This window comes from Corvus moneduloides, chromosome 1, assembly GCF_009650955.1.
Source record: "Corvus moneduloides isolate bCorMon1 chromosome 1, bCorMon1.pri, whole genome shotgun sequence".
Lineage (NCBI taxonomy): Eukaryota > Metazoa > Chordata > Aves > Passeriformes > Corvidae > Corvus > Corvus moneduloides.
Window position 1 is genome coordinate 109,192,238 of NC_045476.1, and position 17,261 is coordinate 109,209,498.

Sequence of the window (17,261 nt, forward strand, 5' to 3'; positions counted from 1 at the left end):
GTTGTTCCACTGCTAAGAAAGCAAAAAGTCATCCCCACCACAGCCTGTGGATGGAGGAGATTACTGAGTATGTTTCTCCAAAGCCTTTCTGGAAAACCCTCTTAGGAAGTGCCCTTGTATCAATGCAGCTATGTTGATTAAGAGTGTGACTCTTCTCACACTCCTCTTCCAATAAAACCTCAGAAAAGACCAAGCCTTTCTGTAAGGTACAGTCCACTCAGGTCTATTGCTTTGCATGCCTAAAAAGGCCAGGTGGCAGATGAAACTGTAATATAGCTTAATCAGCAGGAAACTAAATAGCATATATAATCTTAGCAGTCAAACCCACAGGACACTCCATTCAAACACTGCCTACCTGCATTGTGTTTACCAGCAGAAGAGATGCCCTCCTGTACCTATTCTAAATGCAATAAACACAGATTACTCTGAGTTATCCATTTTAGAGACAGATTATTGCATCTAACAATTCAGAACCCTGAATGGTCACTTTCTCCCTAGGCTACTGGATCACTGGAAATCCAAACAGTTCCTGCATGAACTCTTCTAGCTGCTATAATGGATATGCTGGTCTGCTGCCTTCACTGATGCTTCTGAAATGCAGTCTGAGCTAACTACCAGGCAACCTTTTGAACACAATATTCTTTGGCGAGTTAAACTCAAGTGGGTGCTTTCTTATCATCCTCCATGGAAGATATTCTTTCTATTAAGAGGAGAATCTGACATTTGGATGGCTGTACTATGTTTGTTTTGCAGAGTCTAAAGCAAATAACCCTCAAAGTCATTACTGGAAAATATCTACATAAATATCTACATTGTTCCCGACAGTTCTACAAGCATGAATGCTGGTCATAGACTTACCACATTTAAAAGCTCTTTGGTGTCTGCATTTCACAATGAACAACTCAGGCTTTGTCTGCGTTTGGCACACAGTAAAAATGCACTGACTACTGAACACAGTTTTACTGTTATTATAGATAAAGAAAACAGTTCTTAATGACATTTGAATTGGTCACATTTTACACACTGGTCCTTATGCACATTAAAGACAAAACTATGAGCTAATCCTTTTCCAACATGGTGCATTTTACCAGTGTGGATAGAGTTGATCTGGTTAGGAAAAATGTTCCTTAATCACTTTCTAAATTTTGCTCTGCTGTTTAGAGGAACGTGCAACAATCTCTGCATCACAGATTAGATAAACTGGGTTTGCTGCTTTACTTTTGTCCTTAATTCTAACATAAATATTTTTCTAAAAACTTGAAAACATCTGCAATATTAAACAAAATTTAGAAATATTTAAATTATGAAGTGGAACTAAAAGATATTGGCTGCATTCATTTTAGTTTCTCTAAACCTGACTATTAAGATTCACATCCCAGCTTACATAAACTTTTAATTTGTTCATATCTAAAGTTGTAGTGAAATGGAGCAGAGTTCATTTGATGTGCTGTACAATGAGAATTGAGAAGGACTAGACCTGTATCTGTACCACACCAAGCACCAGGAAGTACTGAAGCTCTACTGATGTTTTCTAGACAGAATAATGATGCCTTCAGCAAAGAGAGGCACCAGCAATTATTTCACAGCAATCAGAAAGACAAACTGGTATCTACGACTGCACTGTACTGAAAAAGCCTATGACTCCTCCACAGTAACCTTTAATATCAAACACAGTAACAGCTTTTGCAAGGTGTTAAGAAAGGCACTACCCTTTTTATTTTAACAGATAGCTGAACTGAAAGACATGTATAAAGTACCCAAGGCCAAACCAGGTAATGTATTCTCGATTAAAGCTACATTTCAAAGCTCTTCTTCCTGATCTAGTTTGCCCTTTTGCTTCCCCTGTGTAAGTAAGGAAGACAAAAGTCATAAGAAACTGAAGCAATGCATAACAGATACCACAAATCAGCATGATACGTGATTACAGCCTGCTGTGAGCAGCTCACAAATTGAGGAGAATTCAAACAACAGCACATGTTCTGTGATTTGGACATTGAGAATTCCCTTGACTCCTTTTCCTGTGAGCAAGCTATTGAGAAACACTGACATTTGGGCAATAAAAAACACACCAAGAGAACACTGACTGCCCAATACAACTGCCATTGTGGTTTTCCTAGCTGTAAACTGATCCCTCCCCCTTCATCTCCACTGCTGATTTGTCACAGCTTCCTTAACCAGTGCTGACAACAGGCCATTCACATCACTGTGCATTGTATCACACACAGTTTCAGAAACATCCTTAGAAAGGCATCCAACTGTATCTCAAACTACAAAAAAGAAAAATAGAAAGCAACATGCCATAATTTGCAAAGGACGGTGAGCAGGGAATAAAAAATAATCCAAACAAACAACAGAGGATGAATGCTTTCAATTTAGTCAGATTCTTTAAATAGAACAGAGTATTCAGAAGAGTCAAAAGATCCTCTCACCTATATACTTTCACTAAGTGGTTTTAGGAATAAGTCTGCTGTAAAACCAACAAATGAGATCAGTGAAAAAACAGTTTCCATATCATTTTATCTTACCATAATCAAACAACTTACACCAGCAGAACAAAAATCAACCTTGAGCTTTGTGAACAGAACACAATGCAACATGGGGACAGTCATTCCAAGAAACCAAAGCCAATTTACTCCTAATTCCATTTTGCACAAGAACAGAAAGTCATGCAGTGACCTGAAAGGATTTTTGATTTAAAACAGAGAAACACTGCTGTTTGTGATATTCTAGGAATACACACAATACTGGAACATCATACTTTGTTTCTGAGTCTGCAGAATGTCTCTGGCATGATCTGACTACAGTGTGAAGCTGCAGATTTGGCTCTGTATCACATCTCAGCATACTCTTCTGAAAGGCATCCCCCTCAAATAATCCATGGAATATTTACAAGCTGAAGAATAAACTGTGCCTCAGAGAGAATGGTATAGGGGAAGTGATATAGGGGACTGGAAGACAAGATGAGGAACTAAGAGGCAGAGCCCCATTTGGTGCAGGGGGAAGAAAGGGAGGAAGGAAAGCAACTTGTTTCCAGAGTGCCCTTACCCTCTCAAGCTGGTAGCAGATCTGGAAGTCATGACTCTGGGGAGAAATGCTCTGTATTACCTACACACATGTAACACATGCACTGGTGCTCACACAGCTGCATATACAGAAAAATTTTGCTGCAGAAAACTGCATCTGGTAAGTCACTTTTAGCTCAGAGCACCAACCACGGCATGCAGAGGAGTGAGTCACAGATCTGAATTGATACCTGCAACTGTATTACATTTAGCTCGGAGGAGATACATGTTGAGAACGGTCTTGAGTTTAAACATGTGAGCAGCTCCTGGGAAGAAATGCAAGACCCGAAGCGGGGCCCCATCATGGAATGAAAAAGACAATGAAACATCTGCAAATAAAGGGAAGCCCCTCTTGTGCACAGCCACACTCGCCCTGGTTGTGGTGTGCTGTCTCCTGGCACAGCCCATGTCACTCAAAACCTTCCACTGTTGGTGGGAAGCATTTTTATTGCTTCTCTTGTTTTAAGTAAGTTGAAACAATGCAATTCCATGTATTTCCTTTCCTTCACACTCCTTACTGGTTTCCAGCGCACAACAAAGAGAAGATAAATTTCAATGCCCTCCTCTATTTTCGTTTTGAGAAACTACTAGGATTTGATTATTTATCCCTTAGCAAGAGAGAAATAAGTGAAGAGTCCTCATATTCCTCAGAAACGAACACAAGTGCTTCATCCAACTGGGCTATTTAGGATTTAAGAATTTCAGTTGAGGCCATGTAACTGGAGAAGAAATGCTCCTTTGTTGAAAAGGTAGTTTCTTACAGACAAAGAGGACTTCACATAAATAAATATTTTAAAGGATTATGGTTCTAGGAAGTTTGTATCCTGAAGCCAGGTTCTACTTGTTACTTTATTTCTGTCATCAGCTGAGAAGTAGATACGTCGTTACCTGCCTACTTTTCAACTGTTTAAAAGCAGAAATGCGTATGAAGCCTAATCTTTGATTTGTTAGTAGTTTTAATATTTATGCACAACAGCACTTGGGAATTTCCACCATACTTCAATAAGAGTTTCTGAAGAATTCTTTTCACTTGAGAATCATGAAGGAAGAATGGATTTACCAAAAAGAGGAAAACATCTGTTCTGAAAGAAATGCCCTTTTCTTCTCCTCTTCTCCTGCTGGTATGCTTTGTCTGATTACATTGATACATTAAATAAAAAAGGATGAAATTATTAAAAAAAGGTCAAAGGAGGATTAGGAATAGCAGATAGGTAAGCCAACCTTACACACCCAAGTAGATATGCAAGACATCTCACTGTGACTGTGTCATGGGTTAGCAAAGCATAGTTCCGGAAGTGATGTTCTTGCAAAGGGGTGCTTACAGCTTCCTCTGTCATCTGACAGAACCTATCAGCTGGCCAGTTTGAATATGGACAATTCTTTAAGCCACTTGAAGTTGTGACCGCCTCTGTGATTCACACTTAAGAATAGGAAACTCCGAGGCAGAGCCTCTCTGTCTCGTTTCCAGTGCTGGGACAGGTGGCTGCGGGCCCCGTGCGGGGGCCAGCGGGCCCAGCCCAGGCCCTGCTTGGGCCAGGCCAGGCCAGGCCACGGCCATCCTGGAGCTGATGGACCCTGTTCCACCTGTGGAACCACCCCCACTGCCTTGCTGTGGGCAGCCGGAGCGGCTTGGTTCCCCCTGCCCTCCACTGCAATAAGCCACATTCCAGCTGCAAGGCCGAGGTGAGATTAACCCTTTTATTACTGTGAAGAGCTGAAAATCTGAGGGAAGAGAGAGAGGAGATGCTGAGATAGGCAGATGCTGACACAGCTGTAATTTCATGAGAAGTTTGAACATGGAGAGATGGAAGCGATGAGGACTTTTGCTCCAAATGGGAAAGGACAAAACCTCAGTTCCTAGAGATGCTCCCAGAGATATTCCTAGAGATGAAGATGAGGAAGACCCTTTGCTCCCAGGGAAGGAGAAGGGCCTCTGTTTTTGTTTCTGAACGGCTCAACCTTAAAATTGTACCCCAAAAAACTTCAAGAGTGGACCCTCGAAAGCAGTTGTGGGAAAAGCTGCAAGTCAGGGAAGGGGCTCACATGCGAGCAGAGAACCAACCCGGGTGGCTGTCTCGTTGTGATAATGTTTTCATAGCATGGACAAGAGAGACTCCTCTTCCTAAATGGACTGAACAAGGTTATTATGGAAGTGGTAAACAGACTGAACATCTCAAGGGTTGTCTTTTCACATTGTCACTGGGAGAAGGGAGAAAGGTGGGGTGAGGAGAAGTGTTCTGAAGGTGTGGTATGATTTTTTTTTCCTTCTTTTAGGTCTGTTAATAAACTTCTTTATATTCTTTCAAGTTTGGTGCCTGCTTTGCATTTCTCCTAATTCTTATCTCACAGAAGGTAAACAATAATGAGTATTTTGGACCAAACCACTACAGACTGACAAAAATGACACATTACCTTCTATCTCAAGAGCCCAGAGGCCCAAATCATAGCAAATGGTCAATCTGTCAAGAATAAAACAATGAACAAACAAAACAGGGTAAAACAAAGAAATGGATCAGATGTTATTAGTAAGTGGAGAGAAAAAAGGGAAATATGTCAGCCACCAAATTTAGATCAAGACCGCAAGTAGGTCATAGGTCTGTGCACTGAAACAGAGGAAAAAAGGCAACACAAAGTCCAAACATGCTGGATTCTGCTCAGAAGACTTTCAGCCAGTGTTGCAATAACTATCACACATGTGTAAGGTGAAAAAGCTCCAGAAAATAAGCAGCTTTTATGCTGAAATCTCTCCAAAGGAGTGTGATAGCAAGATATGCCTCTGACTCCATTTTAAGAGAGAAAATTGATAAAACATCAGTGATTCTCAACTTTTCAAGAGTTGGAGAAAGCCAGTAAGTCCCCTGAAGAGTCCATGATCTTTTTCACAGGTTTTCATGGATTTCTATGTAGGTACAGGGAATTACTGAGTGTTGCACTTAAAGACCACTGTTCTTGACAAACATTTTTGTAGGGAACTTATTTTCAGGCAAAGAGGACAGCACCACACTTATTAAAATAGAAGCACTTGTCCCAGGTCACTGGGACAGTGACCCCCCCTACAACTTAGACAACTAGAATCAATCCTATTAGAGGCAGAATGAAACTGAGACTTTTCACTTGGAAAGCCTTTCCTACTTTTCCTCTGGGAAAAAAGTGTAGTTGTGCTCCTAGCCTACTGCTGCAGATAATACCCATCTTCTATGGAACAACGAGGCTCGATGAGATGAAGAAACCTGTCTTGCTTGTGAATAAAGACATTTGTCTCAAGCCCATCCCACAGGCTGAAGGGTTTAGAATTAAATGTTTTGGAACTGTCCTTCAATTATTTCCTTTCTAAAGACATTCACAGAATGCATAATCATTTAGTTTTTGCTATTTTCCCCCCTCTTTTAAGGACATTTTCGTCGATATTTCAGTTTTTGTGGTCTTCTGTATATTTCTGACAACCTCATAGTAGCCATACTTAACTCATGTTTACTGCAAATGCCTTTTAGCCAGGCTACCTAATTGCTCAGAATCCAACTGTGTATTTACCCAAGGTTCTGAATATTCACCTGCACTGTGCTTTTCATGTGGTATGGAAATAGAAGATCTCAGTAGCAATGTCTCTTTTTGGTTTTTTCCAGGATCTTATGTGCTGTTTTTTTTTTTTTTTCCTCCTCATATCGATTCTGCTCATTTCCATCAGGACACAGGCTAAGCCCCCTCAACATTGTGCAATTCCATACCTTTTACATTTGCCTCATTAAAGAGACGTAACAGACTGCATTCCTGCCAAAAGACTTGTTGCTTTATTACTTTTGCTTTATTTGTGAGCCCATATTTATTATCGTCGCCCACCTACAATCCTCTCTTTTTATCTTCTTTTTGTCTTCTAAATAGGTATAACTTGTTTACAACTTAGTAAGAGCATTCCTAAAATAATTTTTAATCACAATTTAATCATTCTTTCAACATACTGCATATTATGATGATCTCCCTGACAGAGGTACAGAATGGTGTATTTTGAAATAAGTCAATGAATTTCTATGACTGTTCTTTAATAGAGGTCTCACCCTTGTCATTTTTACATAACATATTTTGATGGTTACTACTTTGGAAGTACCATCAGGTCAAGACCCTAAATTTTGCCTGTGTGGGTTGTGCATTCTGCACCACAACGTCCTCTGGAGAAACTTCCACCTTGACGTCAGACCCTACTGACATGAGCTGCCTACAAGCCACAGAGGAAAGGGGTGACTAACCAGTGCAGAAGACAAGTTAAAGCAAAACAGAACAGAACAAAAACACCAAATGCCCCAAAACAAACAGAAAAACTTTCATGTAGTTAGGAGAAAATGAAACTTGGGAAAACTACATTGGACTTCTTTTTTTTAAACAATTGTAACAAGCTGATGTAATGAACTGTAGTTTACTATTCTTACTTCAGTTCTGTAGAATGTAGCAAATGTTTGTTCCCTGGCATCTGCCTCTTTAGAGAAAAGCTTTTCAAACCCAGGATGTTAGTGGTTAAAAGCAAGTTTACGGCAAAGTTGCTGCAAAAAAGGTTTCTAAGATCCTGACAATGTAAGGAAATAGGACAACCAACTAAATGAATATAAAAGTCATACTGGACAAACAAGTTCCTTTACCCTCGAAGCTTACTTCTGCATTTCCTGAGCAGAATAAACCCTTGTGGCAACACTGCTCTTTAGCATTCTACTGCTCTTTAACAAACTGTTTTTTAGTAATTGCTATAGTAGTGTCGGCAATTACACATCTGACACAGTTGTGCCAATAAATAAGTGGAGGCCAAGAAATTACACCCATGATGACCATTAAACTTCTTCACAATGTAGTTGGAAGGAAACTTACTAAAGAGTAACTATCCAAAATCTGTACTGTTGGACTTTCAGGACGCTAATGCCCAGAATGCAGATCTTCCCAAACTCATCCTTCTAAACCAAAAGAAAGGTAGTGAATCGCTCTTAAAGACGTAAAACAGCAAGGAGACAAAGGCAGGGAATAAAGAAATGTAGCAAGAGATTTTGGTCAGAAAATGTACCTAAGGGTTATTTTGATTTTCAATCCAATTAATTTACACAAACAAATATCTGAAAAACAACAAAAAAATAACTCCCAGCCTCCCTGCCATGTTCATGAAAGAAAACCAAGACTGGAAAGTTGTTCTCAGAAAATCCATACAATTGATTCCAAGATTCAGCTTTTCCTGCATTAGCACTTATATATGAAAACTGCTTAAACTCATCTCTCTTTTTTGATTACAATTAATGGAATTAGCAGGGGAGTAGTAAAAGGAGGAACAACTAATTTTTGAACCAATTCTAGAATTAATGATCTTTTAGAAATTTTATTATTTGGTATGTCCATTAAACAGGATGTCTACTGATACGTCTTATACATATTTTCTTTTCCACTGCTTAATTTAGGCTCAAATTAAACTTTGTGTAGAACCCCACAATGTAACAAACAATTCTAATTAAATCAGAAAGAATACTATCACAAAAGACACAACTGAAACAATTTCTCTAAAGTCAAATAAACCTTTTAAAAATTCTGGCAGCATCACTGTTGTCTTGTACTAAAATGAACAAAATTAGCTTTAACTTAATTATGAGAAGTAGAGAGACATTCTTGAACTGCTTAGTTTCCCAGTCTGATTTGTCTTAAAATTGGGATTACAACCAAACTGATAAATACCGTGACTCAATTTTGGTTTAGTCTGAGGTGTAAAATTTATTTTTCAAGAATAGATGCTTAGTCTTTGGACTTTTTCAACACAGTATCAACTGTATTTTATTTTCTTATTTCTTAACTTCTGCATTCCACCACCTTTCTTTTTCCAAATCTGTCAGTGCAGCGTTAATTTAGAAAAACACCACCACCCGAACCCTGGCTTCTTGTAGATCCTAACATAAACAAGGCTGTGTACATATATTAGTGCAGAGGAGCCTGTGTATGCAGAGTCTGGCCAGTGAGCAGTTTCTTAAGGAAGAAATATGACTCTTGGTCTTTCTTTATCCTGTCATGTGAAACTGACTACTCAAAAAAAAGAAAAACTGACCATCTCTAAGTGAAAAAATGCATATGGCATTTAAGAAAACTCAAACTTCAAGCGTAAATAATTTGACAGTATCCCACATAATGTGTCATTAAATTTTCAGTGCTCTTCTTTCTTTTTAAAGCATTCAGCTCACAGTTCTTATACAGTTGTTATATTAAATTTATTATGTAAACACACATTTCACAGTAGGTTAGGTTTAAAGTAACAGAATATGGAACACACCTTTTCTATAAGGCATAGTAAAAAAAAAAAATCCCACAGAAAAAACTTAAAATACATTCATGTTACATAATGATAAGCTTATTAATAAGGTGATGTATTCTTTAACCAACTAATCTCGGCCACTGAGAACAAGCACACACTCAACAATGAATTGTAAATGAACAGATTGAATTAAATTCTGTAGAAGTGGAATAAATGTAAATGACTCTCAATGTTCCCTGCAATATAATGAAGCTGGCTTTGGTCATAGTTTACTCTTTCTCCCACGCATACACCGAAAGAGTCCTAAACCAAGAACAGCACATAAATAACACCACAACTGACAGATTGACCCACAGCTTCCCTCTGAAATCCACTCATAAATCCTACATCCAGATTCTAGATGACCAACATCGGCAGTTTTACTTCATTTGAAGACATTTTGAGATGCTGACAATGAACAATGATTCATAATCAGGATTTCTGGAGTTAAGCTGTATCAGCATATTTACTGTACTCTTTTTTTAACTTGCCAGTAGGAATACACAGGTTTTAAGATTCTCTTTATTGGCAGTTATCTGTACTCTAGATAAGAGACAAACTTTCAAGGCAACTTTCAAATTATGCTGATTAACTTTGCTATTTTCCTTTCCTTTGTTTAAATAAGACCACGTATGATTTTAATATGCAAAATTCAAACAAAATGTCCCTCAGTGCAGTCCAGTCTTACAGAGAAGCCTTCCCTTCCTGCTGCTCAGTATCCCAGAGTCTGGTCATTTTTGCCATCACACTGGCCCACTGTGCCAGTTCACTGATTCAGCCCTGTACCAGTACCTATTCACATCTGCCCTCACTGCTGTGATGCAAAACAAATACAGTCTTTTCTCTTTTAGTAATAAATCCAAGAGAAGGCTCTTTCTTTGTTATCAAGGATATTGATCCTTTAAGAGTGTATATGCTGAGGGTGACACTGAGCGTCTTGGTGCTTCAGCAGTCTTTTGCTCAGGCTCGAAAAGCTCAAGTGTTGTATTGCAAACACAATTGCAAAAGTCTGCAGTTTAACTCTGCAGAAAGGATATGGAAAAACGTATCTCCAAATTAAATACAGGATACTAATAGAGAAAACTAAATGCAGGCAAGCTCAGCTGATGGACCTACTCACAATCCTCCAATTTGCTGAATTTCCAAACGAGGCTGAGTTGCTACGTTACAACAAAATGTCCTGCACCTATTATTGCCCTGTGTGCAAACAGTCAGGAAAAAAATTTAAGAAAAACATTCATCAGTTGTTCAGGAAAAACTGAAAAGTTTCATGACTAGGGGAGGAAAGAGCTGTTTCCTCAACAAAATAAAGCCAGCTTTGCTGTATTTTTTCAATGAAAACGAACACTGTCTAATAAAACATCTTAAAAAGAGTCAAAGTGTACTTTCATGCATTTGTTATAACTCTGCCTGGTCTTTAGATTTTATTACTCCTTTAAATTGCAGTTAAGAAATATTTTATGTTTATCTGCCTTCCACTTTCAACCTTTTTGCTCATTTTAAAACTGCAGGAAACGGACCCAGTCATACACAGAGATGCATGTGGGAAATGTATGGTTTAAATTTATGTTTGAGCAGCCCATCTAGGGCTGCTTAAATAGTTCTCCAGCGGTAATTAGTTATTAAGAAAAAGTATTGGCCACATTTCTTTTAAAAGGCAGAGAAGGTGCTCTGTTTATGAACTATCTGCTATCTTACTTTTATATTTGAGAAGTGTTACTGTTTTCTCTAGGTATGGAAGCCATTTGTGAACTGAAGTGGCTTAAACATGGGGGTACATGCCTGTATGCCATTCTGGCTATTTGTGAATGGTGTTTTCATACTGCTTCATCCTCCAAACTGAAAATACAAAGGCATTTTGGAGGTTTCTCCAGCTGCTCCTTATTCTTATTTTTGTACTTCTAACTACTAGTACTATAACATCACAGTCACATCTTGACTACCAAAATTAAGACAGAATTGGTTAAATCGAATGATTTTTGTTTTGTTAGTGAAGGAAAAAAGGGGAACAACAACAAAAAAATCACAGCAACATATGAAAAGCTTATTTCATAGAATTCTCAGTACATATTTTAAGAAACCACAATTCTGCCTCGCAAGAGTGTGGTCTATTAGTTAGTAAATAGTGAAAAACACAAGCATTACACACTGGTGAATGACTTCTGTCCTATCTGGCAACCACCTCTGTTTAGAAGACTCATCAGTGAGGCTAAAGTGATTACTCTATAAATATAACTTCTCCCTTTTTTTTTTCTACCATTAAGTAACAATTTACTGGTTGGCTAAGGTTTATAGTTTAGATCAGGTAACTGGAGAAAACTTATTAATGAATTAACCAAACAAAATTTGCTTCTAACTTAAGCAATGAATTTTTAAGATTTGAAAGTGATACTGCATGAGAAAACATAAAAGGAAAAAATGAAGAAGCTTTATCATGACAGTGAGTTGCTTATATATGAACCAGGAAAGAATTTTAGATGGAGGAAAATCATATTATGGTTTTCCTATATTACCATAAAAATTTAATTCTTAAAATCCAGTTACATGAAACATTTAGAATTAATACTTTTCCCTAATTTTTCTAAGTAAAAAGTATTTTGTCCTATATTTAATAAGCAGTTACCTTATCACTGCTTTTAATGATAATGTTCTCTAGATAACAACAGCAACAATAATAATAGTGGTTTAGCTTAATTTCTCATAAATCCATCCACATTTACTTCACCACCCCTTATGAAGAAAGAATATACGAATACACCTGACTGCAATGCCACACTAGACACAGGAAGCAGGGACTGCCAAGGTAGCTTTTCTGACCTCGGACTGTAAGAGGGAATTTAGTGATGACTATCTGCATGCCAAAAATTAAAGCTTATGTCTAGAAGAGCACAAGGAAAGTCAGAAATATGCTTGGTTTGAAGATGTGCTGCTGTTGAGAAAACAATTATCTTTTTTCTGGCATCAAGAGTTGAATCTGTGGACAACACCACAAAGAGTTGTTTGGTTTTTTTTAATTACTCCACCTAATACCAGGACAGACATCTCAGAAAACTGGCTGAAACCCTTCTCCTGGACAGAATAACTGCAAAGAAAAAGAACATGTGTGTCTTTTCCATCTCTAACAGCTCAAATATAAAATCAATTTTCTTTGGCCAAGAAAGAAACATCCTTTGTGTTTGCTTCCCTGAGAACTTGCATAATGAAGTTTTATTAGCCCAAATGTTTGCACAGGGACCAATTTAGGCCTTCACACTTAAGTATATCAGAAGTGGTATATTTTATCAGGGAACGAAGACTGATAGACACACTGGGACACAGTTCTGGTTGAGGGCAGGGTTCCCTTAAATTCTTGGTCTACTTCCTATTCCACGGAATTCAGTGAGCTGAGTACTGAGCTTCCAGCCAGGGCCACTCATGCACACATGCTGCTATTTCCACGTGAATACAGTGAGACAAAATTCAACTCTGGAACCTTCTAATAAACCTGAAAGGAGCTGGTTTTTCTTTCTAACAACAACACCTTGAGCAAACTGTGTGTGACATAAAAATTGAATTGAATGTTCTACTTTCATCTTTTTTTTCCCCCTCCCAAAGTGCTTAGATGTCTTGTGCTCTAATACTACCACCTTTCCCTGACAATGTCTAAGCATTGTAAGCATCCCCACACCTTTTTTTGGATAACTGCAACTAATTTTAGCAAGTAAACTGACAGCTGAGTAACCAAAACTAAGTTAGCTCAATGCTTACTTTATTGAAACAACAGACGGACGTCACCAGACTGGGGGTGCCTGATATCCCCCAAGGATGACTGATGTTCTGAATTGAAATTTTATACCTCTTCATTGCCACAAAAATTAATTGACTTAAATTTATGAAGTTTTTAAAGACATAATCAACTCACCAGCTTTTTTTTCTGTGTCCTTTTTTTAACTGAAGGCCATCATACCTGGACCTTTATTTGTTTTGATCTGTTCTACATTTATAGAACTTTTCTTAGAGGTTCCCTTCCATGAATACAATAAAATTTGGGTATTTGGTAACCAGTATGAAGAAACTGAAATATTAAAAATGGAGCTGTATTTATCTCATAGGAAAATAACTTTTAGAAAACTGTCCTAAAATCACAGGAAAATTCTAATTAACATGTTTCTGCCTGTTGTTTATATACTAGACAGTTCAATGCCGAAACTGCACTAAATCACAATCCGAAAGTCCCTTTTAGACCTAGAATTTCCTGAATTTAAACTATGTGAATCTAGACAAAAAGAACAGTTCAAACAGAGTTCATATAAGTTAAAGTTAGATGGGAGATTTATCATCATAAACAACAAATCTGCTGAAATCTGGCTAAGTCAAATGGGGACACGACTAAATAAAATCAACTTTTCCAAGCAAGTATCAGTTTTTGAGATTAAATTTGAAATTTAACTTGTAAGAAATATTAAATCAGAAGACAGGGAAAACAATAACCTGTCAGTTTGATTATATTAATCTTGAAGAAATATATGAAGGTCATTAAGGAAAGAAGATAGTTGATGGCCATGCAATAATACCCCCTCCAAGAGTTACATAAATGCCTTTGTAGCTGGTGATAAGGAACAATCCTGGTCCTTGCTGACCTCTGGATTGGTCACAGATTTGTATTTGTTACAAATATCACATGATGCATCAATGTGATGTGTGCACTAAATGTATTCCTTAACAATGAAAGAAGTGCAGATACATGAAGACTCATGTAAGAATATTAAAATGATTAAAATGATTAAATGAATGAGAATGAGGGACAAGCAGGCCCTCATCCTCATTCCTGTGAAGGAACAGTATCCTGGTAATTTGAAAAGGCATTGAGGATCAAGAAAAATCAACTTTCAGGCATAATGTAAATAAAAGAAATAAAAAAGACACTCTGTGTCTATTACCTCTGATTCCAGCAAAATACTTCTCCCACAGCAATAAAGAAAATTAGGTTAAGTTTTAAAAATACAGAAGCTCTGAACTGTAGCCAAATTAAACTATTCCAAAATACACTGTATTTGTAACTCATGTAACAGTCAGCAAGTTTGGCCGCTGACATTATAATTTGCTAATAATGCTTTTCATTATTTTTAAGTCAGCCACCCAACTTGTAGTCCAATGATATTTATAACACATGCTGGGATTTTTTAGGTTTGGCTTTGTGTTTTTTTAAGCTGAGACATAAGTGGTGACCTACTGATAATGTTCTTCCTTCACTACCAAGCAAAAGATTAGGGTTTAGCTGATGGCAAGGGATGCTTTCTCCTAAAGCCAGTGTAATGGGAACACTGCAGATGTTTCAAAATCCTGCAGTAAGCATGTGTATCAGCATTACACTCCTTCCCTTTTGCCCTTCACCAGTTAAAGATGACCTGGACAGGTTCTGAGAGAAATGCCACCAGCTCCTGCTGAGCCAGAAAATAGCACCCTCACCCTCAGTATTTTCTAAGTGCATTAAAGAACTGGTGTGTGGGTATCAGAACTGTATTTGCAACCTCTGCTCACAAGCTGTCAGTTATGAGGAGGATGTGACCCCACCACCCTGAGAAACCTCCATCCGATGCTAGCACAGAAATGTTTTTCTGGGTAGAGGGGCAGATAAAAGTTGGGTGCATTTTTAGCATCTTTCTTTCAAGATTATACTTCAGTGTTTTAAATCATCAATACCTGTGAGAAAAAGGCTGTTTGCTCCGATCTGTGACACTGCTGTTCCTGACTTTCAAGTTTCTGCTCTAAGACTGAAGGTGTGTAAACAAGGAGAAGTCACTCAGCTGTTACATTTTCATGTAGATCGTGACATGAAAAGCACAGATACACTCAAGGAATATTTAAGTATCAAATGATACTTCATAAAGGGTCTTGAAGGTGAAGAACTATGCAAATGTACTTACTACTATAACAAATAATCTCAGAATAAAGAAAAAGCAATCCAGTTACAAGATATGGAGGGAAGAGCCATAGAAAAAAACCTATTAAAATTCCTTTAACCTTTTACAGAAAAAAAGTAAACTAGGACTTAGTTTTATGTTCCAAGACAGTGGACTTAATTCTAGATCAAATTTTTTTCCTCATTTTTGTTTTGATTTTGGACATGAGACCTAACATTCTTCTTGTCAAAGCCTATACATAGGCATAATTTTTTTTAAGGGAAAGCACACTACCATTGGCACTATAATTCAGTGTATTCCTGGTTTTGTCTGGCCCTTTCAGTACCCTTTCTCACAGCAGGATTGTGAGACACATCGACCCTTGCTCATCACGGAAGCAAGGTTCACATTCATTCATTTTAAATATGTACCATTATTCTATTTTCTTGGTCTGATGTTTCATTTGAGTGTGTGAATAGATATGATAAACAGTCAGTCTGCATTTTTCCGCAAGCACAACTCAGATCTGTACTATGGTGGCGGTGAGTGAGGGCAGAGAGGAAACCCACTGATTACAATTTGGGACAGCTGTCTAAGTCTCTCTGTGTACCACCACTGCTTTAATTTCTAGCTACTCTGACTGTGAGCAAATGCCCAAGTTTTGGTAAATGCACTGAGGTCAAATGAGTTCCTTCATACATGTATCTAATTTTCCCTTGCTTCTATATGCAGATGAATCATTTTTTCCCAAAAGTGGTCTGGAAAGAGGGAAAATAAACTATGACCTGCAACACTGAAATTCCCCACTGTGGCAGAAGCGTGACAAGTCCTTTAGCAAAATGGACCTTTTCCTCTGCTTCAGGCTCAGCACCAAGAGCAGAGAGGAGAGAAGAGCAAAACACTGAGTGCTAGAACAGATTTGTGGCATTGCTGCTGACCATACTGCCAATTAGACAAATCATAACAGAAAACCCTACATCACATAGCAACTGTATGAGTATATATTTTCGCAATAGCAGTTCAAATGAAATGTATATTTTCGATCGAAATCTAATTCAGACCTGTGTTACTATCGAGGACAGCTGAATTTGTAGCACTTGCAGTGTTGAGACTATTTTTTGAATAATAGGTTTTCATCACTGTCCTATGTATTTATGATTTGCACCTTGACAATCTACTACAATTCTCAAAACATTTCTGACCAGACTGAACCTGTTTACAGGTTTTGACTGTGTTACTTACACATGTGCTGCTTCACTTTGAAGGACAGAATACCAAATGTACTACTGTCTTTAGTTAAATACTGCTTATAATTTTTTTCCACCTAGAAAATATATTAGTAATGCAGGTATGCATCTGGTTATGTAAATGTCTCAGAAGTTTTAATGGAATGTGAAAAGACAGAGTAATTTCAGCACTGTCTGGGTCTCACAATTTTAAACAAAGGATTCTCCTTAGATTGGCTCAACATTTTTCAAACTTAATAGTTTCAACTGAAATGATTTTATGTAAATCAATCTTGAGTGGAATAAAGATACTTAAAGTTATTTGATTTTTCATACTTATCTTTATTGGGTGTGAAATATTTGAGGCAGAATATTAAGTTGTATAATAACGGCAAACCATGATAATCAATTAATTTTGCTACACATGCTCCACCTATACAGAGAATGAAAATGTTAATTCCTACACTGAATCTCACTGATATAAGTACATTTTCTAACTTGTTACAGGTGATCATATTCTTGGCTATAAATGTCATAAAAAGAAATACTTACTACTGTGCACAGTCAATCAGCTGATACTCGTTTGACCTCTCAAAGCATGCCTTTACACCTTCGTCATCCCAGAGCTTTTTTGCGTGTTCAAAGAACTCCTGAAAATTGGAAAAGTAATAAATAAGAGAACATTTCTCAATTTTTGCAATCCCCAATCTGCGCTGTTCCTTCCCCCAATGCTCATGCTTTATGCTTTGCAGAATGATAGATTATACACTTACAGAAGAAAAGCTAT

At 37.6% G+C, this 17,261-nt stretch overlaps 1 protein-coding gene across 2 annotated transcripts in view; it reads right to left on the minus strand.

The window, feature by feature from the left end:
• The window catches only part of GNAL (G protein subunit alpha L), a 188,463-nt gene that overhangs the window by 42,862 nt on the left and 128,340 nt on the right, over window positions 1–17,261 (minus strand). For both annotated transcript variants that reach the window (XM_032121619.1, XM_032121629.1), the window contains exon 5: window positions 17,027–17,124. In XM_032121619.1, coding sequence (XP_031977510.1) covers window positions 17,027–17,124 — 98 coding nt within the window. The remainder of the gene's footprint in view (window positions 1–17,026; window positions 17,125–17,261) is intronic.